The following is a 24,735-nucleotide window of genomic DNA, read 5'->3' as shown; positions in this document are numbered from 1 at the left end:
CCAGACCCCACCTTTCCCTTGTTCTTGTGGGTTGTGCTTTAGTGCCGTGCTTGGCTAAGGGTCATATGGGGCCTAGCAAGTGAGGGGCAGAAGAGGCATTTGCGGGGTTCCACGGTAGTACTGGGAGCACACCCCTCTTTGGTGGGCTCTGCTCTGAAAGGAAAGTACTTCCTTCCCTTTTGCTCTTGTTTTCCATTCTGGGCCACTTGCTTTGGGTGGGTGGGTGGCAGGCTGGGAGGGGAGCATATAATGTGGGGAGTGGGGGGGCTCTAAAGTAGGGTGATGCCCGGAGTGATGGGATTGATGTCTGAAATCAGCTGCTGTGGAGAGATCAAGAAGGAATACATAAAATCATATTTTTTTGGGAAAAGTGACCCAGATTGCAGACACCCTTGTTAAGAGGCGAGATAAGGATGTGTCCTCTTAAATCACTGGGGTTCAATGTTTCGTAGACCTATGACCATAGAAACTTTCCTACGGAAGGTGGCGAGAGGCAGCCTGATGCCCATCCGCTGCAGCCTCAGGACCTCCAGACCCAAGAATGAATGGGGCGGCTCCCGCCTTAACTATTCCAAGGCTCTGCAGACAGAGTAAAGGGAAGAGGAAATACAGTAGCCCCTCCGGACACCAGGATCAAATTCCTAGAACGGAATCCCAGCCTTGAAACTTCAAGTACTTCCACTCCTTGGGAGGAGATAAAGCGCCTCCTTACTCCTGTCCCTGAAAGTCAGTGTCCTTGCTGGGGTGTCCTGTGCTTTCAAGTTGCTAACACGAGGTTCCTTGGCCCAGGTATCATGGAACCAATGGACCCAACCATCTCAGCAGAGGCCCAGAGACAGGCTGCTATGTGTCGTCAAAAGGCAGGAGGTGCAAACCCAGGAAAGTCCCGGTGTTTCACACAGTCTCATGAAAGGGAAAGGTTTGCTGCTGCCAGTGAAGAGTGAGCGACAGTCCACCCAGGACCATGACTTGATACATTTGGGATTCTTCATGGCCATTGCCACCTAGCTTGCTGGGATGCAGGAGCCTGTCTTACGGGTCATGGCATGAGCAGCAACTCAGAAGACAGGTTTCACCTGACTCCTCGCCTTCCCCCCGCGCCTGCACATCACGGGCCCCCCAGAGCATGATTGCAGCATCTTGTGTATCCTGCCGAAGGAAAAGCCCGCTGCTGTCAAGTCGATTCCAACTCCCAGTGACTGTGAGGACAGAGCAGAACTGCCCTGTCGGGGTGCTCGGGGGGGGGGGGGGTAAACCTTGACCAGAGCAGGCAACCCTTGCTGGTGGATTCGAATGGCTGACCTTTTGTTCAGCAGGGGGTTGATAGAATTGCCGTGCCACCAACGCTTAGCAAAGAACAGCAACAGGTTTCTAAGCCAAGGGATGCCAACAAGACAGAGCAAAAACAAGCAAACGGAAGAACACAGAAAACAAGCAAAAACCACCGCTGAACGCAGAGGGGTCAGGCAGTGACAATCGGGGGTGATAAGGAGCCACAGAGAGCAGTGGTCTCTGGCGTGGAGATATGTGCGGGGATGGCACGTTGGCCCAGGAGTTACTGACAGGGCTTGGGGCCAAGTGTGGGAGGAGCCTGTGACTGTACCTCCTGCCAGCCTTTCAGGGACGATAGGGTACTGCTCCTTGGGCCTGCGAGGAACCTCATAATACACAGTGATGCCCCAGCTTTACTCTCACTGTTCCTGTCCGAGGAGCCTCCCCCCCAGCTGTGACCCAGCCCCCAGCCAGCAGAAGCCCGTCTACTCCTGGAAGCCATGCCTGGCCCTGCCCAGCTCTCCCTGCGTGTCTCCTGCTCTCCGCTTTGCTTTGCAACACCACAGAGCTTTCACAGCAGACCCACCAGTCCCTGCTTTGGCCAACCAAGGGACACCCCAAGAGGGAAACTTGCCTTCAGGGTTTGCTTAGAAGGGAACAGCTGGAGGTAGCAAGGACCCCAGGCTCCTTCCCAGGGAGCTGCACTCAGCACCTCAGTCTCAAGCTGTAAAAGCTTGGAGCTGCGTCCGTGGACATGAGCTAGGAGGATTCGTTTTGGTTTAATGGGAAGAACCTTGTTGGCATAATAGTTCATGTTGGGCTGCTAACTGCAAGGTCAGCAGTTTGAAACCCCCAGCTGCCCCCGAGGAGAAAGATGGGGCTTTCTATTCCGGTACAGAATTGCAGTCTCAGAAACTCAGAGGCCGTCCATCTGCTCTGTCCCTCAGGGTCACTATAAGCAGGCAGTGACTTGATAGCTGTGAGTTCTGGTTCAGGTTCCGCGTGCTATTTGGTAGGATGTGGTAGGTTATTTGGGGGCCTGGGAATGCCCCCAGTTTTTCACTATACAGTTAATAGCAATTTATTTTATTTTCACCATTTTGACTTACAAAAGGTTTCATGGGACCCCTCGACTTGGGATAGTGGGGATCACCTACGCTGCCAGGCCCTACAGCTTCAGTTGGATGCCACCCTTGCACAGGGCTATCATGTTAATCCGTGTGTAACTCACTGGGATGTGCTCCACAGGTGCAATCTGGTGCGTGCGTCCTCGGCTCGCGAGGGCTGGCTTCTTTCTTATCTGCGCCCACCCACCCTGACCCCCAGGGCAGTGCTGGTGGCACAGTACCTATGCTCAGTAAGGGGCCGTGACGCTGAATTACTGAATGGTACCGTTTTGCACACTGCCAGTGAGATAAAGAAAGCAACGACCAAGACATAGCAAGGTTTTCAGAGACGCGAACGTTTGTCAGCCGCTGGCGTGCTGTTCAGATGAGCGACGTGGCCACGGGACACGGGAACAATTGTGAGGAGGGCGCAGGACTGGGCAGTGTTTTGTTTGGTTCTGTGGCACACGGGGTCGCTATGAGTCGGCACCGACTCGATGGCACCTAGCAAGAAAGTGGGTGACTGAAAACCAGGGGCCACAGGCCCTGACTAGGCCCCCTCTTGTCTGGACACCTGCTAAAGGTCCCGGAGGGCTTTCTGGGGTCCTTGGGGCATTTTCTTTCAGCTCCCCACTTAGAGGGACGATAGGCGGTTGTTAGACCTCAGCATCATCCCTTCTGCTTTACGGCTTCTTTCCAGGCTCCTTGGCGCCCCTCGGGAGTCGGAAGGCAGGGGTGGCATTCGGCAATGGGACATCAAAACTCTCACATCCAGTCTGCTTGGGTACTAACGACTTTTGTCACCAACAGGACATTTCCAAACTACCTACCCCAGAGAACAGTGGTCGCCGTGTGTGTGTGTGTAGCTGAAACACCTCCCCAGCCTGTCCACCCAGAAGTGGAGGGACCGGACAGAGAAGTGAGCGGCTGGTAAACTCACTTACGAAGGGTGAGGGCAGCAGACTTTTGTTCCTAAGGCAGGCTGGACCTAAGCAAACCCCAATAGGACAGAAGACACGATGGGTGATTCTGAATGGTTTCTTTTATGTGAGTTCTCATTAAATATTCACTGTCCTTTTAGTTCTAGGTTGTTGTTTTTTAATCAATGGAAGAATGGATGTTATAGGGAAGCCGGCCATGAGTTCAGGAAAATGGGGCAGAGCCTCTTCGCTGGGCCATAGGCTATGCATTGTTCTTGGGTGAGCGCAGGCCAACAAACTGTCACGGAAGGAGAATTGTTTAGGCATCATTGCTGAAAAGGAGTGCTGGGGGTGTCAGGGGCTATGCGTTGGGCTGCTAACTGCCAGGTCAGCAGTTTGAACCCACCAGCCGTTTTGTGGGAGAAGGAAGAGGCTTTCTGCTCCCACCATCAAAGGGGCAGTTCTAGTCTGTCCTACAGGGGCACTATGAATTGGAATTGACTCGATGACAGCGGGTTTTTGGAATTTCTAGAGAGCTAGAACCTGTCTTCCAGAGTGGCCCCTACTCTGATGACAGCCTCTCCTTCCCACCATCCTCACATACCACCTTCTATTGCTGTTCCAAACTCAGCCCTGGGGTGGGGCTCTTCTATTACCACGGAGCATGGGGCAACCTCAAGTGCAGAGAACAGGGCAGCCCTGAAGAGATGCTGAGTAGATTGAAGTTCATGCTACCCAACCGTCCCTTGGCTACAATGTGGAAGGGCTAATACTGAGTTACAAACTGACCCCAGTTCTCAGACTATCTGAGAATCCTCCTGGGGTCCTGCAGGTCATCTCAATGCTTTGGGAAGGTACACTCTTAACAACGCAAGACAAGAAGCCTTGAATCACACACAGAAAGCAAGGGATGTTTGATTAAAAAAAAACAACCAACCCCCCACCAAGCAGTCCTTAATTAGAAAATATAAACCCAACCAAACAAAAAGAAATCAATGGTAATGATCAATGGTTCCTTCCTTTGCTTGGTTCTTTGCCATTTCTATAGAAGGCCGATGCTCTTTTGCTCATCACTATCCACACTCCAATTGAAGAAGATATTTGGACATTAGGTGAATGAATGGCAAGGCTGTGGCTTAAGAAATCATTGCCTGAGGAAATCACCGACCCAATCTGAGTTGTGGGTTAGTTTCTCGATCCCCAATGCCACCACCCTGCCCCTTGCCCTGTCATGTGCACGGTGACTCTAGAAAGATGCTTCCAGCAAACTGCTCAGCTAGCTGGAGCCTGGCTAAAACGTGGCCCCTGGCGATCAGAGTTGAGGCAGCGTTCCAGTGCCCTTTGACTGCTGTTGCTTCTTCAGTCCACCCCTTCTCCAAAATGGAATGGAATGCGGCAACGCACGCCTGAGGACAGAAACGGATTCTCTGCTTTCTGCAGAAGGCTGATGTCCACCATTTGCAATTAGCTTCCATTCCAGACTACATCCGGGACAGAACAGTTATTTCTGGAACCCTTTAGTGAACTATTCTTTCCCCTAGCTCTGGGGTCTCCATTCGTTCCCAGACTTTAAAATCTTGGTTTCTCTCTCTCTCAGGTCCCCTAAAAGGGGAATGCCTGCTTGTGAATGAGAGGCGCAGAAACCATCTCCCTAGGCTGGTTCAAATCTGGGGGCATCCCAACGGTGCCATGCAGATTCAGTAGGTCAGTCTCTAGGAGGTTTCAGGCTCCAGCTTGGGCATCAGGATCGCCCAGAGGCCTTTTCAAGACACAGGCAGAGGCACTGTGCGAAGGCTCTGATGGAGCTCTGGGCAGCTTTATATTTCGATAGCTCCAGAGCTGATGCTGAAGCACATTGAGACGTGAGGGTCTGCGGGTTCCAAAGAGAGGGGTCAAGGCAAGGAAGAGGGATGCTGAAGTGGGAGGGAGGGAGGAAGGAAGGAAGGCAGGAAGGAAGAAAGGGCCACAGAAAGGTCGAAGCAATTAGAGCAAGGCTCAGAGCAGGAGCACTGGGCTGGGAGCACTTCCAGCATACATGGTCAAGTTGGAGGCTCCGTTTTCATTCTAGGGGTGTGTGTGTGTGCATATGCGAACACACACACGTGCACAGAAAGGTGCTGGGAAAATCAGAGAGAGGCATGTCTCACGAGTCAGAAATTGTTCCGTCACCTCTGACACTTTTTCCATTCCCAGCCCGAGCTCTATCACACACACCCCTCCCAGGGGAGAAAGCACAACACAGCTGCCGAAAATTGGTAGTTGCTGTTGTGGGCTTCTCATTCCCCGCTCGGGCTGTCATCATGGCAGTATTTCTGTGGGTCACATCTGGCGGTAGGGGGGTATCGATGACTTGTAGTGGGGGAGCTGGAGGGGGCGATGGAGGAAGAGCGCAGAAACACACCAGGGCCGTCAGCGAAGTAAATTATACCTATTCGCCCCAACCCCACACTCACCAGCCCACTGCCACCCTGCCTCAATGGGATGCTGTGGAAGCGTTGCTATAGCAACTTGAGCCATGGACTGGAAGCTGATGGGACGAGGCTCCAAAGCAAAGTGCCACACAGTCATTTGTTCTATGACCCTTGGTAGAAAGCGGTCCATTGGTAGAAGGGGCTTTAGCCAGAAGGACTCACCCTAGGGAGAAGGACCAGTCAGGGCATTTACTAAGCGCCATCCATTAAACTCCATGCCCCTGTCTTGCCAGTTATTCAGACCCAAGTTTTCATCCAGCCTGAACTTGCAAATGCTTCATTTTAGCTTGCAGCAGGGGCCGATTCGACTTTTGTTTTCTTCAACCTAGCAACTTCACCCCAGCATGGACTGCAGTTGACCTCCAGTCTTGAGTCTGGACTCTAGTGTGCTGCCCTCAACTGAGCAACCTCGTCGGAACGGAATCCGCAGGTTCTAGGGCCACGACGCCTGCTCAATCAGTGCTAGCTGGGTTTATAACAACAGCGGGTTCTGGCAGGTCCACTCTAATGCCAAACTGGACAAAGAGGATCAATAGGAAGTGTGTTTATGAAAAAAAGGGGGAATGATGCGCTACATCATCCACATCTCTGTTCTGTTACAGACTCTTCCGTTCATCCCAGGAGAGCGGCACCACCTCACCGGGCACTGGCTCCATCCTCTCTGGCAGCTCTGAGCAGTGGGCGGCCATCCCTTCCCGCTCACTCTTCCCTGCTGCAGGTGGGAGTACTCTCTCCTGAGCATGCGCTCACACTGCTTTCATGATGGCCAAATTAACTCGACGATTTGCAAACCTCGGGGAGAGATGGCGCTTTCAAGACTGGCAGCAAGCATTATTTGCCCCAAAATGCTGGAGAACCTGACTGGGCCCTGGCAAGTGTGGTTCGCATGCTGAAGGAGGAAGTACTACGAATAACGACACTTTCTGGAATTTTTTATGAATGATGGATTGGCAGTTCAAATAGGATGCGTGTCTGCTGACGGGCAGGGCGCGTAGAAATCTCGTGTCCTCTTTTCATGGGTTCCCAGGTCAGCAAAGCCGTATTGGCTCCTGGATCACAAAAGGTGCGTCTTTGAAGTAAGAAGATTTGCTGCCAACTGGCTGACCCTCGAGAGAGGATTCCTAAAGTTGCGTTCTATAACCGCAGCTTGTTAGCAGTCGACATCATAACCAAGTGGAGCGGCTGCTTAGTAGATTATGGACAGATGAACCCGAGAAACAAAACCATGGAAACAGCATGCCACAGGCTTCAACGTTCCATTAAAATGGGTTTTTTTTTAAAGAGTTGCATGAGCCCCTAATAAAACGATTAAAAAAAACCATGATCTCCAGTTTGATTTTTGTAAGACCAACCCTGTTTCTCCTGATCAGTTCTGAGACTGAACCATGACACACAGAGAACGTGTCCTCTGGCTCTCTTCTGGGGAAGCGTCGAGAAGCAGAATCACATCGCTACACCAGGGCGAGCCGAAGGCCATCCTGTGCTAGACTTAGCCAGCTCCTGCACGGAGCAGCGGCAGCATGCCAGCGTGTACCATGGTGGGGGCCAACTGAACATGCCAGCGTGTACCACGGTGGGGAGCAATTGAACATGCCAGCGTGTACCACGGTGGGGGCAACTGAACATGCCAGCGTGTACCACGGTGGGGGCAACTGAACATGCCAGCGTGTACCACGGTGGGGGCAACTGAACATGCCAGCGTGTACCACGGTGGGGGGGGCAACTGAACATGCCAGTGTGTACCACGGTGGGGGGTAACTGAACATGCCAGCGTGTACCACGGTGGGGAGCAATTGAACATGCCAGCGTGTACCACGGTGGGGGGCAACTGAACATGCCAGCGTGTACCACGGTGGGGGGGCAACTGAACATGCCAGCGTGTACCATGGTGGGGGGCAACTGAACATGCCAGTGTGTACCATGGTGGGGGAGGCAACTGAACATGCCAGTGTGTACCACGGTGGGGGGGCACTGAACAAAGGGATTTCGGTTAAGCTAGTGGGCAGGGAGATAGGCTGCCTTAGGATGCAAACTTGGTGCTGTGTTTCTTGGGCTAGCGCTGGAAGAAATCAAAGCTACACAAGTGCCAGCCCTTCAGGGTGTGTCTGTGATCACAGGCAGATGCCAAGGAAAGACTTCCTTGAACCCTTGTGGCCGCTGTGCCCGCCAACCCCCCATCTCGAGCTACGTACCCAGTAGAGCACATCCGTCCAGCCTTCCATGGTGATGCACTGGAACACCGTCAGCATGGCGAAGGCGAAATTGTCAAAGTTGGTGATGCCGTGCTTGGGCCCGTCCCAGCCGGGCTTGCACACAGTGCCGTTCTGACACTGGCGCCCGTGGCCCGTCTCCAGGGCACACGGGGAAGGGTCATCCTCTGCTGGAACATCTCAAATGGCCACGGAAAAAAGAAGAGGGGAGGCAGGGACCAGAGAGAGAAGGAGAGAGGAGTTAGAGAGAAAAGTCATCGAATGAGGAGAATGGAACCTGTCCCACACCCTGGCGGCAGCAATGCTGCCATGGAGGGAGGGCTTCCTTGGGGTCCACCAGTGAATTCCACGTCACTGGGGACCAGGCGTTGATTCCAGGCGGCCATCGGCTTAGAGAGTTGTGGTTGGCGTGAGCTGACTTTACGACAGAAGGAAACCTCTCCCCATCCCGCGCCGTCCTCACAAGTGTCCCGAGCCAGAGCCCACGCTTGCAGCCGCTGCGTCCATCAGGTGGAGGGCCTTCCTCTTTTGGACTGCCCCTGGACTTGACCGAGCATGATGTCCGTCTGCAGCGGTGAGTCTCTCCTGATAACATGCCCAAAGCACAGATGAAATCTCGCCATCCTTGCCTCTAAGGCAGCGGTTCTCAACTTGTGGGTCTTGACCCCTTTGGGGGGTCGAACAACCTTTACACGGGGGTTGCCCGATTTATAACAGCAGCAAAATGGCAGCGATGAAGTAACGAAGACAATAAATGTATGGTTGAGGGGTCACCACCACAGGAGGCGCTGCATGAAAGGGTCAGTGCTCCGGCTACGCTTCTTCCAGGACAGTCCACGGTCCTCTCCAGACTCTTCACCAGCGCCGTGACTCGGTGTTGCTTCCCCGGCCGTCCTTATTCACTGTCCAATCTGCACAAGTCTCGGAGCTGCTGGATAACAGCCCGGCTTGGGTCGGGCACACTGTCACCTCCTCGCTGTCCAAACGCTACGTCTAAACTCCGCCATGGAGTTCACAGACAGGAGGGCCACGGTCTCCTTTGCTGGAGCATGTCGGTCTCATAGTCCAAAGACTGACCAAAGAATAAAGATGCTCCAATGTCGAGAGGAGAACATCTGGGAACATAATGGGGAGCCTACTTGTTCTGAGTCAGCCTCTCTCTGTCTCTTGTATGTGTGTGTGTCAGCATCGAGAGACAATGTCATTAGAATATCTGAGTTTTTAGAGCGAAGACTAGTGATTGGAATACTCCCCCACACAATTAGCCAACAGTTCCCACCCCATAATGCCTTCTGACTAGAAATGGGTTCACTGGACATGATACGCTGCTTTACCAGGGACGCAAGTCCCTTTGTTGGAGAAGCCTTACAGAGATGTGAAGGTTAAAAAGTGACCTCTGACTACAGGGGAAATATCAACTGCAGCTGTCTTTCCTGTGTCCCCTGCGGACAAGCCCTACCGACTGCATCCTTTGCATGCCCCCTGGAACCTTCCGGCAGGGCCATTTGCTCTCCAGAATTATTAGCATTCCAAAGGGAAGGATCACTCTGACTTCTAATCAAGACTGAGTGTCAGGGAGAAGAATGCTCCCTAGGTACGAAAAGGGCTTTCTCAGCAAATTTTGTAACCTATCTATTACAGTTATAGACAGGACGCAGGCTCATTCCGTATGCTGGAAATAGCTATTAGCAAATTAAAGAATTAGGACGTGGTTTATATTTTTGGCATGTAGGCTGCTGGTACACTGACACGAAGGCTACGTTCTAAGGATTTCCATTAAGGTGAAACGCTGAGAAACTCTTGGTAACTGGCTCTGGGAAGCAACTGTGTGGGAATCGGAGAAATGTTGACAATGATGGACAGGGTCCCGCGCCCACAGGCAGTCCTGCCAAGGTCAGAGTAGCTCAGGACAGAACTGGACTTGACCTCCAGTGAGCGAACGTGCTGGGAGGGCTTCATTAGAGGTGGCACACATCACCCAGGGTTTCCTGTGCATTGAAAAGATCACAGGGGCCTAGCGCCTCGGCACGGGGGACTACTGGTTGGCTGGCTGCTTTTCAGTTTATGTCTTCAAATGTGAAGCTGTTTGTTCCCAAAGGGAAGGCCGGGAGAGAAATATTATTTCTTAACTAAGAGATTGTTCCTAGGGGAATAGTGGAGCTTGATGGTTGAAAAGATTGCCAGACTGTGCCTTCCCGGCTTCCGCCCAGTTCCAACTCCCAGACATTCCTTCATGGGAATCCCAGACGATCCCTGCGCCCATCCCAGCCCTGCCAAGCACCGACCCGCTCTCTGTGCAGACACCTGCACCTTTCCTAGACATTTCACATCAGTGGGGTGTACATGTGTGGCTTTGTGTGCCCACCTCCTGTCAACTGAGAACGAAGGCTCTGAGGCTCGTTGGGTTACTGCACGCATGGTTCAGTCTGTCCCTTTCCATTGCCGAGTAGTGCACCCCACTGGCTTCTTGCCAAATGGTTGGCAGTTTGGGTTCACCAGAGGTACCTCAGAAGAGAGGCCTGGAGATCTACTGCTAAAAGCCCAGTCACGGAAAACCCCAAGGCATACGCTTACCCTCTGATACACACAGGGCCGGCCGCCAGGAGTCAGAACTGACTCGATGCCAATGGCCTTGGCTGGATTGCTTCTGTGCAGGATAGCTCAGCACTGCACAGGTCTCAGCCACCTTATTTGTTCATTCTCCAGGCGATGGGGCTTGATTCTTTCCAGCTTGGGGCTGTTATAAGTAATTCGGCTTCCTGATTTATTTTTAAATGTATTTTCAACAGTTTTATTGGCACATAATCTATTTTCATTAGTTCAATCATATCAAGAATTGTTCAATGATCAACGCAATCCATGTTAGGACATCTTCTTTCTTGTCATCAATGTGATCAGCTCCCCATTTCCCACCCCACCTTCCCCACTATACCCCCAAGAACCCATTAATCCAGTTAATCCTTTATAGATTTGCCTGTCCTGGATTTCATACACAGAAAAACATACAAACAACGATGATAACAATAACAACTTAAAACAGAAAAACCTCAATAAAAATAGAAAATGTTAAACATAAGGACACATTTTAAATGAGGCAAAAGGAATTCTATTTTAACCTAAGTGCACCTGCAACAACCCACTTTCCAGTGCATACTGCAGGGCAGCGGGGCCACGCACAGCCCGGAGACTTGGTCTGTGTGTGCTTCCTCTCCATTGCTTTTAAGCTGAAACAACTTAAAACTGGGTCGGAAGGGAGAGCAAATGATAAGGTATTACATCTGCCATACTTGACTTTGCGATGCTCTCTGATTGATAACAAGGCGATTCATATCTCTCAGTTATGCTCAGAGAGGGGGGTCACCTGAGGCTTCATACATGCATGGACCCTGCAAATAGATTTTGGGCTTCCGCTGCCATCTGCAGCGCCCGGGGCTCATCACTGAAGCGCTGATACTATTCCCTGCTTCAGATCTGGACTGCATTATCTAAAGGCCTTGGGCCCCACAGGCTAGTGTGCTTCTTCCATGTGGACTTAGTGGATACCTTACCTAAATGGCTTCTTTTTGAAGACAGGTCTTTAAGACCCCAAAATCTATTCTCTTTGATAGCTGGACACCAGCTAGTTTCTGTACCACACGTTGCTATAGTGATCTTATGTGGGCAAGTATCAAGAAGGGCCATGTCCTAAGAACGAATTGTTCTTAGATTGGGGCTAGAATTCAGTGTGAGCCCCAAATCCACTCACAGATCTAGGGTTTATGTATATCTCTGGTTCACCTCGGAGACACCATTATCATTTTATGTTCGAGAACATTATCGATCAGCTCCACGAGTCATAAGTTCATCCTATTGAGAGGATCATAAACTTAGTCAATGGTATAGAATTAAAACATAGTTGAGAAAAGGGAATTATACAAACATAGGCTGGCTATGAGTTGCAATGCATGAATTGTCGACTTATACTTATAAAACTCGTAAGTGACCGGTCACTATTTACACAAACAATGGGGTTCATGACAGGGCAAAACCTTCAATAATGTTTCACGTAAGACATGAAAAAATAATAATAATTTATAAATCATCAAGGGTTCATGAGGGAGGGAGGGAGGGGAAAAATGAGAAGCTAATAGCAAGGTTCAAGTAGAAAGCAAATGTTTTGAGAATGATGATGGTAACAAATGTACAAATTGTTTGACACAATAGATGTATGTATGGATTGTGATAAGAGTTGTATGAGCCCCAATAAAAGGATGTTTTTTTAAAAAAGAGAGAAGGAAACAAAAGTCAAGGAGAACTTTACCCACAGAAAGAAAGAAACATCCTTTCATGGCTGTCAGGGTTGGGCGTGAGTGGGAGGAAAAATCACTAGTTTGATAGCAGACGATGCTACAGAGGTTCCGCACTGGGCTGCCGACCACAAGTTTGAAACCACCAGCTGCTCCTCGGGGGGTAAGGTGGTTTGCTACTCCTGTGAAGACTCGCACTCTCAGAAAGCCACAGGGCAGCTCTGCCCTGGCCCAGGGTCACTATGAGTCACCATCTACTCCATTGGTTCTCAACCTGTGGGTCAAGACCCCCTTGGGGGGGTGGGTCCAACGACCCTTTCACAGAGGTCGCCCGAGTCAGAACAGTAGCAAAATGACAGTGATGGAGTGCAATGAAAATCACCGTATGGTTGGGGGTCACCACCACATGGAGAACCGTGTGAAAGGGGGGCGGCCTGAGGAAGGTTGAGAACTACTGCTTTACTCGTGGCAGTGAGTTAGGTGTAGGCAGGAGCTCACTTTAGTGAGGGAAAGACAGTGCGTAATATGGGGGACATCAGGTAGCCAAGGCGAAGGGCACAGAAAGCTATGTAAAAGACCACGGTAAATAGGGAGTCACACATACCTGTGCAATGGCAGCTATACCAACAATCATGTGTGAGTGGGCACACCGGTAACGTGAGCTGAGCAGGGTGGAAGGGCATATGGGAGTACACCCATGTGCATGGCAGTGGAGAACTGGCAGTGGATATTCCAACATACTTATTTGTATTGCTGCAAACATGCCCAAGGATATCACAGGGCACGCAGGGGCACGGGGCACAGTCATGAAGAACCGCTCAGCTGTAACCAAACACCTCCCTATTCGGAGACACTGGGCAGGAGGGCAAAGGGTCATGGTCACAGGGTCATCTAGGCCAATTAGCATAATGGTCTGCATCCTGAGAAAATGATGGGCTACATCCTACTTTGGTGAGTAGCACCTGGGATCTTAGACGTTTTCAAAAGCCATCTAAGTTACAACGATTTCTCTCTTTCCATCCAGAGCACAAAACAGTGAGGAAACCCCAAAAATGCAAGGAAATAGTCCAAAGGTACTAAGGGGCCACATGAGCCACAGCCCCCACTATCTCCGACCACAAGAAGTAGATGTTGCCACGCTGCTACCATGGACAGACAGCTCGGACTAGGGTGGTCAGAGAGTTTTGGGTTGGGTGGGAGAAAAAGGTTGACCTAGCTCTCCAGTCCTAGAAAAAGGCCAGGCTTCGTGGTCTGACACAGGTAGAGCTCGTGATACTGTGACCCCCAAACCTCTCTAACCTAGAATGGAGGCCCCTCCTGGAGATCACCTTTCAGCCACGTAAGCGGCAGGCCTAGATAGTAAACAGTAACACCCGAGAGCAGGGACAATCAACTAGACAGGACCAGAAGGGCAACATTTGCCCCAAAGCAACAGTCAGAAGGCGAGAAGGGGCAGGAAAACTTGGGGATGGAAACAGGACACCCAAGGAGGGAATGGGGAGAGGGCAGCGTCATTATGGTGGGATCGCAATTAATGTCACAGAACAATCTGTATGTGAGTTTCTGAACAGGGAATCATTTTGCTCTGCAATTGAGACCTAGATCATAACATTGGCATATATAAAGCATATCTATAAAGCGTATACATATATAAAGTACATGTATACTTGCACATACACACATGCTTTGTATAGACTATATGTTATATATGCATATATATGTGTGGTGTACATCAGGCATATAACATTCCTATTATATGCATTATATATGCATGTGTATTGTATGTATATGCATAATGTATATGTGTATGTGTTTAGATATTATATGTGTATATAGTTTACATCACAGATACTTTATATACGTGTATGTTTGTGTATGTATATACATTAAATGTGTGTATTTATACACAGATACGTCTATATGTATACTTTTATCTACTTCCCACCCGTTCTCTATGGCTATGTGTCTAAGTCACAATGGCTCCGCCGTGGCTGCTCCTCTGACAGGTCCTGCATCCTCCAGGAGCAGGGGAGGCTGTGGGTGAGGGCTGAGTGTCCTCCAGGAAGGGAAACGTACTTGAAGGTTTGAGATCTGGTCAAAAGAAAACGACCCAGGGGAGACGATCTCATCAATAACGGAGAAAGGGAGGAGATTCAGAAAGATTAGCTAAAGGCTCAAGTGCCGCTCTGCTATTTTAAATCCGTCTTGAGCAACAATGCAAACAACACAATAAAAAGACCGGAGAACAATTAAAAATAGGTGTCTATAAAAAGCGCCATGGGAACATTTGAAATATGTGAACACACACATCGGCAGGGCCTAGCGACATGTGTTTGCAGGTGAGGGGAATGCGTTTCACCCTGAAACGTGCTGACTTGCTTTACAGAGACGGAGCCCCCAGCAACGTGCGCCCTGCTTCCTCAAACAGAAGTGAAGGGAGGCAGGCAGAGTCAGGCTGGAGAATGCAAACGAAGCCTGGGTACCATCGTGGTGGCAGGGCTTAGAAGTGACCTTCAGAGTGCAGTTAATATCAACAAGAACAGGATACCCTGGGAGCGCAGCACATCGACGCTCCAAGTCGAAATCACCGGAGACAAAATCAATTCCCTTTGTTTGGGCCCAACTCTAAGGAGCGAATAGAAGGTAGGTGATTCCATTTGCAGGTTTTAGCTAAGCAATCCTTTTCCAGTCCCAGGGTAATTATTGAGCTTTGACGAGCTCTTCAGAGTGCCCTGGCTCAGAGCGCCATCAAACAGATGGGACAAGGAGACACAAAAGGCACCTGCATATGGTGATGTATCTGTTGAGGAACGAGGAAGGCACCTGGCAGGTGCTCACAGAGTGGGGAGAGATTGCCACTTCTGTGGCCAGCCCTCCCCTCCCCACCGACCCCCAGCCCCTGGAGACTGGAAGGGCAGCGCAGAGCCAGAGCTGGTCCAGCTGGCCAGCTCCAGCACTTTCTCCTATGGGTTTCAGCATAAATATTGCTCAGAACCCAAAGTATTTGGAAAACTGAACGGCGCCCACGGAGCCACGGACGGAGGCTGTGAAAGGCAGGAGGGGAAGCAAGTGCCTTTTAAACACAGCGAAGGCTCACAGAGCACATGTAGAAGCCAGCCTCGCCGAAAATATGGGAATCCATCCGAAGTCTGACCTTGAAAGGGAAAAAAACCAATCATTCCAACGGTTACGCAACACTCTCTGACTCCTGCGGGGAAATCTTCTAAGATTGTGGGTTTGTTTGTTGTTGTTGTTGCCTTTTCACCTCGGACTGCATTACGGATGTCCAGATTCCGTGAGAAATAAGTCTCCTCCGTCCCGTTCGGCAGTCACTGTGTGGGTGGAAGAGACCGTGGTCACAGTAGTGTCCTTCTGTGGGGGCAAGGAGAGGCTCCTGCAGTCAACGGCCCCCGCCCCGCAGGGAGTCTGGCTCCACGCGGAGGAGTGAGATCACCTTCCTGGTAGTGGTGGGGCCTGGCACCGGCTCCTCTCTTTGGAAGACTTGCTCTCCTTGTCCTCCGACACCTTGCTCCCTTGGCTGGTGCCTGTTTCTCCGATGGTGGCCAACTTCTCTCCTGAACTTGTGGGGCAAAGCTGAAGTCCAAGGTTAGCATCCTCGGATGCCTCTCAGAGCATCATGGTACGAAGCAGAGGATGTCTCTTCCTGGGCCTGCTTCACAGTCACGGAGAGGGCGAATCCCCCTAGCATAGTCCGTCACTCCCAGGCGGTGGTCAGGGTTGCTTCCCAGGGTGGGGTCTCGTCTTTAGAAAACACACACTCACTGCTTTCCCATTGTTATTTTGCTGCCGCGTTGGCTCCAACCCACGGTGACCTCAGGACAAAACACGGCCCCTTGTTCATGATCTCTGGATGCGTGAGTCCACTGTGACAGCGATGAGGTCAGTCCATCTCGCCAAGGCTCTCTCTCATTGCTGACCCTCCACTCTGTAAACCTCACACCCGTTTCCAGCAGCCGGTCTTTCTGGATGCTGTGTTCCTGCAGTCAGTGAGTTGAAGCCTCACCCTCAGGGTGGTGGAGCTGGCTGAAGTTTGGGGAGTGGGTCCCCTTAGCTGCCTGGCACACAGACGTTTGGTGGCAGGGCAGCGTTTCACCATTTCACGCTCCTTCATTTGGTTCATTGTTACATCCTCACCCTCTGCTGAATGGGTTGGGGAGTGACAGGGAGGTGGATCTTTAAGACCTAACATCTCAGCTGACCTTGGACCAAATGGTCAGGGCTAATTCAAAACAAACTGCTCCCCCGTAGGCATGCCACAGTAGGTGCTGAAGCGGGTCTTAGGATCGCTCCGGCAGTGCCACACCACATAAATATGTTGGTTCAGGGCAAGCTATGAATCAATGTGAATTTAAAAAGAAAGGTTCGACTTGAAAGGGAAAATAGTATTTATTGCATCATTTGGTATTTCTTTATACAAGGCTGAAAATTTCAGACGTTTAGCTAACGGCAAGATCTGCTTGGTCTAATTTCAACGGCATCCTAATTTGTTTTGTAGCATGATGGCTTATCTCATACAATTATGACCCAGTAATTTGGCAATCTGCTTTAACGTGAAAAACAAAACAAAACAAAACAGTGTCCTCTCACACAGACTTTGCACTGAAAGTAAAAATTGAGTGATTCTGAAACTGTAGGTGGTTTTTTGGTTGTTTGTTTGTTTGTTAAAGGAATGTGGTGATGTAGCTAACGATGGCCTACACATTCCGCAGCAAATGATGGCCTAGACATTTCGCAAATACCCAGGCAATCCCGGAAGTCCATAAAGATCACCCAGACCAGGTCATCTCCTTGATTTCCTGACCATGAGTGATCCGTGTACGTCCTTGTTGCTAGACGTTGTTGTTCCGAAGCCCCTAAAGCAAGAGGAGGGCAATGACACGGAATACTCGGGCTGCGTGCAAACGAGAAAGGGTGGAGACGGAGACACACGAGGCTCCTTCAATGCCCTGGACAAGTGCTTCCCCTCCTCCAGCAAGACACCAAGAACTAAGATGAGAGGTTTTTGTTGTTTGGAGAAAAAAGAGAAAAAGGAATTGTGCAAATTTGACACTGTTAACCCCTCTCGGGGATATTTTCTTCACAAGTTCTCGGAGGGAAGCCACTTTACAGCTGTTTCAACGGCCTGTCAATGCTCTCTGCATGCTTGTTTGTAAAGGTCAAGCTGAGTAACTACAGACAGCAGTTGGAAGCATCTCTGGCAAACCCAAACTCCGGGCTACTCGGCGAAGTGCTTGCTGAGCCAGCCCTGCCTGCTAACTGGATCCTAGTCTGATGGAAAGAACAGGGTGAGGAATCTCGAGAAGGGAAGTGCGGAGAGGTCGTGAGGTCGACACTGACCTCCTTGAGGAAGTTTTGCTCTGACAAAGAAGCATTCCATGGCTCCTTCCCAACTCCTGCGCCAGGAGGTTGGGGGGGCTTCTGCCCACGAATGTTGTCGGGCCACCCCCTCCTCTTGGCCACTCCGTGGGAAATGGGATGAAAGCTGCCCTGGCCTGGGTCATCCCCATGATCAGTGGCAGACCAGAGGGGGTCTTGTTCCGATGGAGGATGGTGAGCTTTTCCATCATCTCTTCCCACAGATGACTTGTTCCTGTGTGTCCCATCTACGGAGCCCTGGTAGTGCTGTGGGCTAGGCGTTGGGCTGGTAACTTCAAGGTTGGTGGCTCAAATCCATGAGAGAAAGACGAGGCTGTCTGCAGCCCTAAGACTTGAAATCTTGGAAACGCTCTGTGGGGTTTCTATGGGTTGGAATTGGCTTGATGGCCGTGGCTTTGGGGTTTGAGAGGACAAAGTTTGTATTTTGATGTCTTAATAGGATCTTGTTTAGCAGGGAAAAAGAGATGAGGGGCGGGGGCGGGGATAAAGAATATGAATCTGGGCCTCTCCTTTAGTCGTGGTTCTGGAAACGTGGGTTTTCAAATGAAGGGGGTCTGTTCCAGCACCTGTGAAGAGATGAGCAGCCTCGTGGGGACTTGCCCCGGCATCCTCCCCTTACCTGCTATCCCCTCCTGGCTGTAGCACGTCTTATGCATCTTCCCCATGAAGAGCTCCAGGCCGACTATGGCATAGATGATGATGACAAACAGCACTAGCAGGGCGATATGCAGTAGGGGCACCATGGCCTTGATAATGGAATTCAGAACCACCTGGAGACCTGCAACGAGAAGAGAATCATGGGGGTAACACCTGGGAGAGTCACCAGCCAAGGGCTCATGAGGCATCGTTGCTGTTACAGAGACTGATGAGTGGAAGGTACATGGGGGGGGGGTGTCTCTCAAAAAGGATGGGAATGTCCCTTCCATTGAACAAGCGCTGTCTGACGTGATGTCAGGCCACCTGCTCAGCGACTCTCCAAAGGAGGTTTCAGATGCCCCACTTTTTAGCATGGAGAAACTGAGGTTCAAAGGCATGCAGACAGCAAATGACCGAGTGGCGCTCTACATCGAGGTTGGCCTGACTCCAGGTCTTCCTTAGAGGCACGTGGGCATAGCGGGGAATGGCAGGCGATGCACTTCCCAGGAGAAGAACAAGTTGTTTTCACCCGGAACATTCTCGGTTTCTAGTAGTCCACCTTAGAGGTAACATTGCATCTCTTACTCCCATGGGAGCTCAAGGGCAGGAAACAGCCATGGAAGGACTGACGGCTCAAGCTGGACTTTGTGAGATTGCCAGAGCCCAGGGGCTGACCCATCTGCTCTACGACACTGACAAGCCTTGCCATTAGGCAGGCATCCCTCAGAGTGGAGCTTCCATTGCAGAAGCTGACCCTCAGCACTTCCATTTGGGTGGTGCACTCTCCGAGGCGGGCAGAGAAGGTGGCTCTTAAAGCACTTTCGCTGGATTCTGCGAGGCCAACTCGCTTCCCTTCAGCTGTCTCACCAGGATACCTGCCTGCGGAGACTGACTGAATCCACTAGGAATCACCAGGGAGCACCCCTAGGTCTATAGGCTTGAACTGTGGTCCAGTGGGGAGACGGAGCCTTTTGCTGATAAGCTCACCTACACCAAAAATAATAGGCCAAGAAGGTTTACAATGGATGTTACAAGTACTCATTCTCAAATGGTGGGGGAGTGGTCACCCCCACCCCCAAACTACTCCTTAGTCCCAAAATAAAGTCACTTGTGAGCTGTCTCCCAACAAGTGTGACAATTCTTCACATCCTCAGAGATAAGGGGCAAACGGGGCAAATTTACCTTCCTTACATCTAGACCAGTTGTGCTGAAAACCATCTTGTAGGCCACTTCTGCCCACACGATAGGATGCCCCACGATGCGCATCCTTTCAGCGCCTTGATCTGACGTAACCACCTCCCTAATGTTCCCTCTTCCCGGCCACACAGTTCGCCACTGCTCTGGGCATCCTAGTTTTGCCTTTGTATTTACCTCTCGCCCACTTTCATTGGGTAAACAAAACCCTCTTCCAGATCCCAAGGCAGCCGCTGGTTCCACCTGCTGCGGGTGGGGTGGTTTTCACTCGGCTAACGACAAGAACTCGCCCCAGCTATCAAGGAAGGCTGGGAAGAGGGAATAAATATAAAGAGAAAAGCCGGGATATAATTTTACCTGTGAATCAATGAGGGTGCTCTGCAGCATCACATTAGAACAAGATGTTTTCAGAGCCAAGTGATTCCATTAATTAGCGAGTTGTACCCACATTAGTGGTAAAGGATGCGAAAGCTGGGAGGAAGTGGGAAACTGCACTGTGGAGCAGCTCTCTGTGGTGTCTCCTTAGGGGAGAGAGTGCTACGTGCTACTCAGACTGAGGCAGGGAAAGCCTCACAGCCTGGTTACCCTGGGCATGGGGCTTGGTGACCAAGGTTTTAGTGCCAAAACCTCAAATGGCAAGACAACGGTAGGCGTGCTGGACAAAAGAGATGTGGAGTGCTCTTCTATTTGGTAGCCAGAACGTCTGGTCACAAAGCCCGCTGAGGAGGTAACTTTTGGGTGGTGTAAGCAGTAAATACGCTCAATAATCCTAATACAGAAATCAGACGGAGATATCCATAAAAAGGAAAATGATAAACTAATATCCCTCATGAACACAGATGAGGAAATCCGTAACAAAAACCTGGCCAATCAGCTCCAACAATTAAAAAAAAGAAAACAATCATGACCAAGGAGGATTCCTATCAGGTGTGCAAGGATGGTTCAGCATCAGAAAAGCAACGCATGTAACCCACTGCGTAAACAACACCAAAGAAAAGAACCACATGATCGCATCGACTGATGCAGAAGAGCCGCACAAAACCCAACACCCATTCCTGATAAAGTTGCTTAATAAAATGGAAGGGAAATTCTTTACGTAAGAAAGGCATATATAGAAAAACCAAGAGCCAACATTACTCTCCATGGCTAGAAACCGCAAGAATTCCCCTTGTGAATGGGACGCAACATTGTGGTGGAAATCTTAGCCAGAACTATCGGGAAACAAAGGGAAATCCAAATTGGCAAAAAAGAAGTAAAAATCCCTCTCTTTATAGACGGTATGATGCTATGATAGAAAAGCCAAAGACCCGCCAAGAAAAATGGAACGTGTTGGAACGAATGGAAAGACTCATGCAAGTGTCAGAACATGGGAACGACGTACGAAATCAGCAGGATTTCGTGATGCTAACAAAACGACCTCTGAGAAGGAAATCAGGAAAGCAAACCCCACTGACAGCAGCCACCCCAAAGATGACATACTTAGGAATAAAAAGAAAACAACAAAACCCTAAGAAAGTCAAAGGCCTCAGCCCTTGGTGACCTAGGTCCCTTAGTACAGGCTACCCGGTCTTCATAGATGGTGTCTTCTGGAAGCGTAGGACATACCACATAGGCCACATTAGAAACACCTGCGTTTGAACACCACTAAGCGAATGGGGCTTTGTCTTAAACACACTTGTTACAGATTAAAGAAGCTGATGTACTCCCTTGGACTTCAAGCTGAAGCAGTTAAGCGAGAGAAGAGGGAGCCTGTTACTCTACGCTTGTACATGTGGAAGTCACTGGACTGCAGGTCAAGCCTCTGGCCTCTGAAGTGGTCCCATAACAGGCAACTCAAGGCTACCGTATACTTGCCACTTTCACATCGTCTTGGCTTTTCATGACCTCTTAGTTCTTCAGACAGACATCTGCCGTGGTGAAGGAGGGCTACTGAACTGGGTGCCCGGTGGCTGACATTCCTTGTCTTACACAGGATTCAGTCACTTAAGTTTCTGAATATGCAAAGTGAACATCCCATGCATTTCAGTCTAAAACTATTCCCTATAAATAAATAGTTCCCCTATCTCAATAGTGATTTAAATTCTATATCAGTGGCTAGTTGAATGATACTATTAGAATTACCCAAGGACTATGGCAGTTACTCATGTCTATCCAATGGCTGACGATGCGGCTACTCAAGGGGAACAGGAGGAGATATAAGCCTTAACTATATGAATGGAGCGTGTGCTTTCACTTAACCTAGCAGCCCCAACCTAAGAGCAATCAGTTCTGATGATGCAGCCCCACTCACTACTTACTACCCCCATGAAGCAAATCCCTGAAGATCTGGGAGATATAGCAAAGTGTGGTGAAGAAAGCAGATGGTGCCCAGCTATCTAAAAGAATCGTGTCGGGGATCTTTAAAACTCGTCTTAAAGAAAGCACCCCTCCATGCCAGGTGTCAGCTAAGCCCACAGTCTCTTTTCATACAAGAATTGCAAATAATAAAATCCAAGATCAGGGGAGGGAAGTGTATGAGAGCTTACATTCGGAGCACCCAGTTTGCAGAAGGCTGTGGACAACAGTGGACGCTCCAAATCCACCTGCAGAGACCCTCAGGCGTTGACCAGGGATGCAAAGAGCCTGGCCTGCAGACACAGTGGCCCAGAGTGAATTGATGAAGATACAGGTAGGCTAGAATTTAACATCTCATTACTTGTTTCCCTTTTGACCCATTTTAAATTTGGTCTAATTTTGATTATTTTCTGCTTTCTTTTGGACTGAGGTTTTGTTGTGCTTTACTTTGTTAATTTGTTGGGGGTTTGGGGGTGTGATTTTCTTTTTATGAAATCCAGGGTAGGTAAATCTATAGAGAGAGTAACTAGATTAAGTTTCTTAGGGTTATGAAAGGAAAGGTTGGGGAAAAGAGGAGCTGATCTTCTACAGTTGATTGTAGTGACGATTGCCTAATTCTTTTTAATATATTCAAACCATTGAATTGTGCGGTTCATGAATTATACGTCAATAAAACTGCTGTTGTTTTTAAAAGAAACCACAAGAGATCTACATAAATGGAAGAATATACCAGGTTCATGGATAGGAAGAAAATACCAAATACTACCCAGAGCAATCCCTATCCAGATTCCAATATCATTCTCTAGAAAAAGATAATCCCTAACTTCATATGGAAAGGAAAGAGACTCCACATAAACAAAGCACTATTAAAATTAAAAAAGTAGGAGACCTCTCACAGCCTGGTACTGGTCCGATGAGAGATACCTAGATCAATGGAATAGAACTGAGAACCCGAATTAAGTCCACCGACAGTTTATCTTTGAAAATGAACTGAACCCATTGCGTGAGGAAGACACAGTCTCTTTAACAACTGGTGCTGGCAAAACTGGATGCCCGTATGCAGCAGAATGAAACAGGGCTCCAATCCCACACCTCGAATTTACAAAAATGCTCTCAAGATGGACCAAAGACCCCAAATTAAAAAGACCATCAATGAAAAAGCATAGATAAACTTAGGCACATTAATTACCTGGCATAAGCGCACTATTAAACATAAAGTAAAATTCAAAGCAACAGAAGACAAGTTAGATGACGGGATGTCCTAAAAAGCAGACACTTTTCTGTTGTCCGTCCCCCAGGGAGGAGGTTGTATGTAGATCTTTGTAATCAGGGGAGACGTTGGACAGTGTAAGATATGACAAAATAATTTGCAAATGATCAAGGGTTCATGAGGGAGGGGGGAGCGGGGAGGGAGGAGGAAAAATAAGGAGCTGATGCCAGGGGCTTAAGTGGAGAGCAAATGTTTTGAGAATGATGAGGGCAATGAATGTACAAATGTGCTTTACACAGTTGACACATGTATGGATTGTGATAAGAGTTGTATGAGCCCCTAATAAAACGATTAAAAACAAAAAGTAGAGACTTGTTGTGCATCAGAAGATTTCACCAAAAGAATCCAAAGAGACCCAACAGACTGGGAAAACATTTTTGGCAATGACACATCAGGCAAGGGACTAATTTCTAAGATTTTATTTTAAAAAAAACAACTAAAAACTTCAGCATCTTAACAATAAAAAGAAAAATAACCTAATGGAAAAGCATCCAGAGGAATTGGGATCTCAACTTGACGGCAATTAAAAACAACCCAGTGCAGCTAGCTACAGCTCTTTATAGTTTCTCTACTGTTGTTCCTCGTGGGTGCACGGCAGTGGCCCCTATTGCAGCTGCTCCACCTTCTCCTGGATTCTCCTCAACATCTTGACTCCTGAGCCAGGCGAAGCTGTTCCTGTCTACCATGAAAGGCCCCACCCTCTGCCGCATCAGAAGAGTCCAAGGTCAGACAAGGCCACGCGGGAGCTAACCCTCTTCGTGGCTGGAGGACTGGAAGTCTAAGGGGAAGCCAGAGGCCGGTCTTTTTGCGAAACCACGGCTGACATGACGGTGCTCCGCGTGCTGGCGGGGGAATGGTGCAGGAGGGGAGAGCAGGATGGGAGGCGCAGCCTTGGCTCAGCTTAAAGAGATTGGTCCTGACTGAGAGGAGCACTTAAGAGAATCACAATGTTGTCATCATCCTCCAGCTGTGGATCTCGAAGCTTTGCGATGGGGTTGGATTATTGCACCCCAAAGATATGAGGGCCAATTACTGTTTTGGGGAGGGTGACTTTGTATTTTTCCCAAACTATGCTCACACGCATCCGGCACACCAAGCAAACCCCAGAGGGTCAGCAGGCCCTTGTGTGGTCTGACCAAGCCGTCTCCAATTAGTATGCTATATTTTTAACAGCAAAGAACAAATAAGAAAATCCCAGCCATAGGAGCAGATCCACGTGGCTGTTCATGAGATTTTGCATTACGTTCATAACTTCCTGAGTCACGGAAGACTTCCCACTTCAACAACTTTTAAACTGAAATGATGTATCACAAGCTACAGTCACTTAAGTACAAGCTGTAGCACATGAACTAAGAGAATACAGACAATGTTGCCATTTAACTATCGAAATGAACCATCCGATAAGAAGTTGTCTGATTTCCAGAGTCCCTGAACTAGAAGGAAATAAAAGTAAAGTAATGCAAGATATGACAGTAATTCTCCTTGTGTTCTGGTAAATGATGGAGGATGCTTTAAAGTTGATTTCTGTACAGGTTCATTTAATATTTATAGAAAATCTTGATAAAGTATTAGTAAAATGCAGAATTGTTAAGTCCCATCATTTGAATCATGTTAAACATTTGAATTTTCGATGTATGAT

The 24,735-nt window shown here is 49.3% G+C and overlaps 1 protein-coding gene across 1 annotated transcript in view; it reads right to left on the bottom strand.

Moving 5' to 3' along the window:
• CACNA1C (calcium voltage-gated channel subunit alpha1 C) overlaps nucleotides 1-24,735 on the bottom strand; it is a 728,086-nt gene that overhangs the window by 222,675 nt on the left and 480,676 nt on the right. Inside the window, exons 6-7 of the mRNA XM_075552255.1 lie at nucleotides 18,282-18,440; nucleotides 7,962-8,158 (exon numbers count right to left, since the gene is read on the bottom strand). Of these exons, the coding sequence (XP_075408370.1) occupies nucleotides 7,962-8,158; nucleotides 18,282-18,440 (356 nt within the window). The remainder of the gene's footprint in view (nucleotides 1-7,961; nucleotides 8,159-18,281; nucleotides 18,441-24,735) is intronic.

The sequence above is a fragment of the Tenrec ecaudatus genome, chromosome 6 (assembly GCF_050624435.1).
Source record: "Tenrec ecaudatus isolate mTenEca1 chromosome 6, mTenEca1.hap1, whole genome shotgun sequence".
Lineage (NCBI taxonomy): Eukaryota > Metazoa > Chordata > Mammalia > Afrosoricida > Tenrecidae > Tenrec > Tenrec ecaudatus.
Note: the sequence above shows the minus strand (reverse complement) of the source record. Positions and strands in the feature narration are given on the sequence as shown.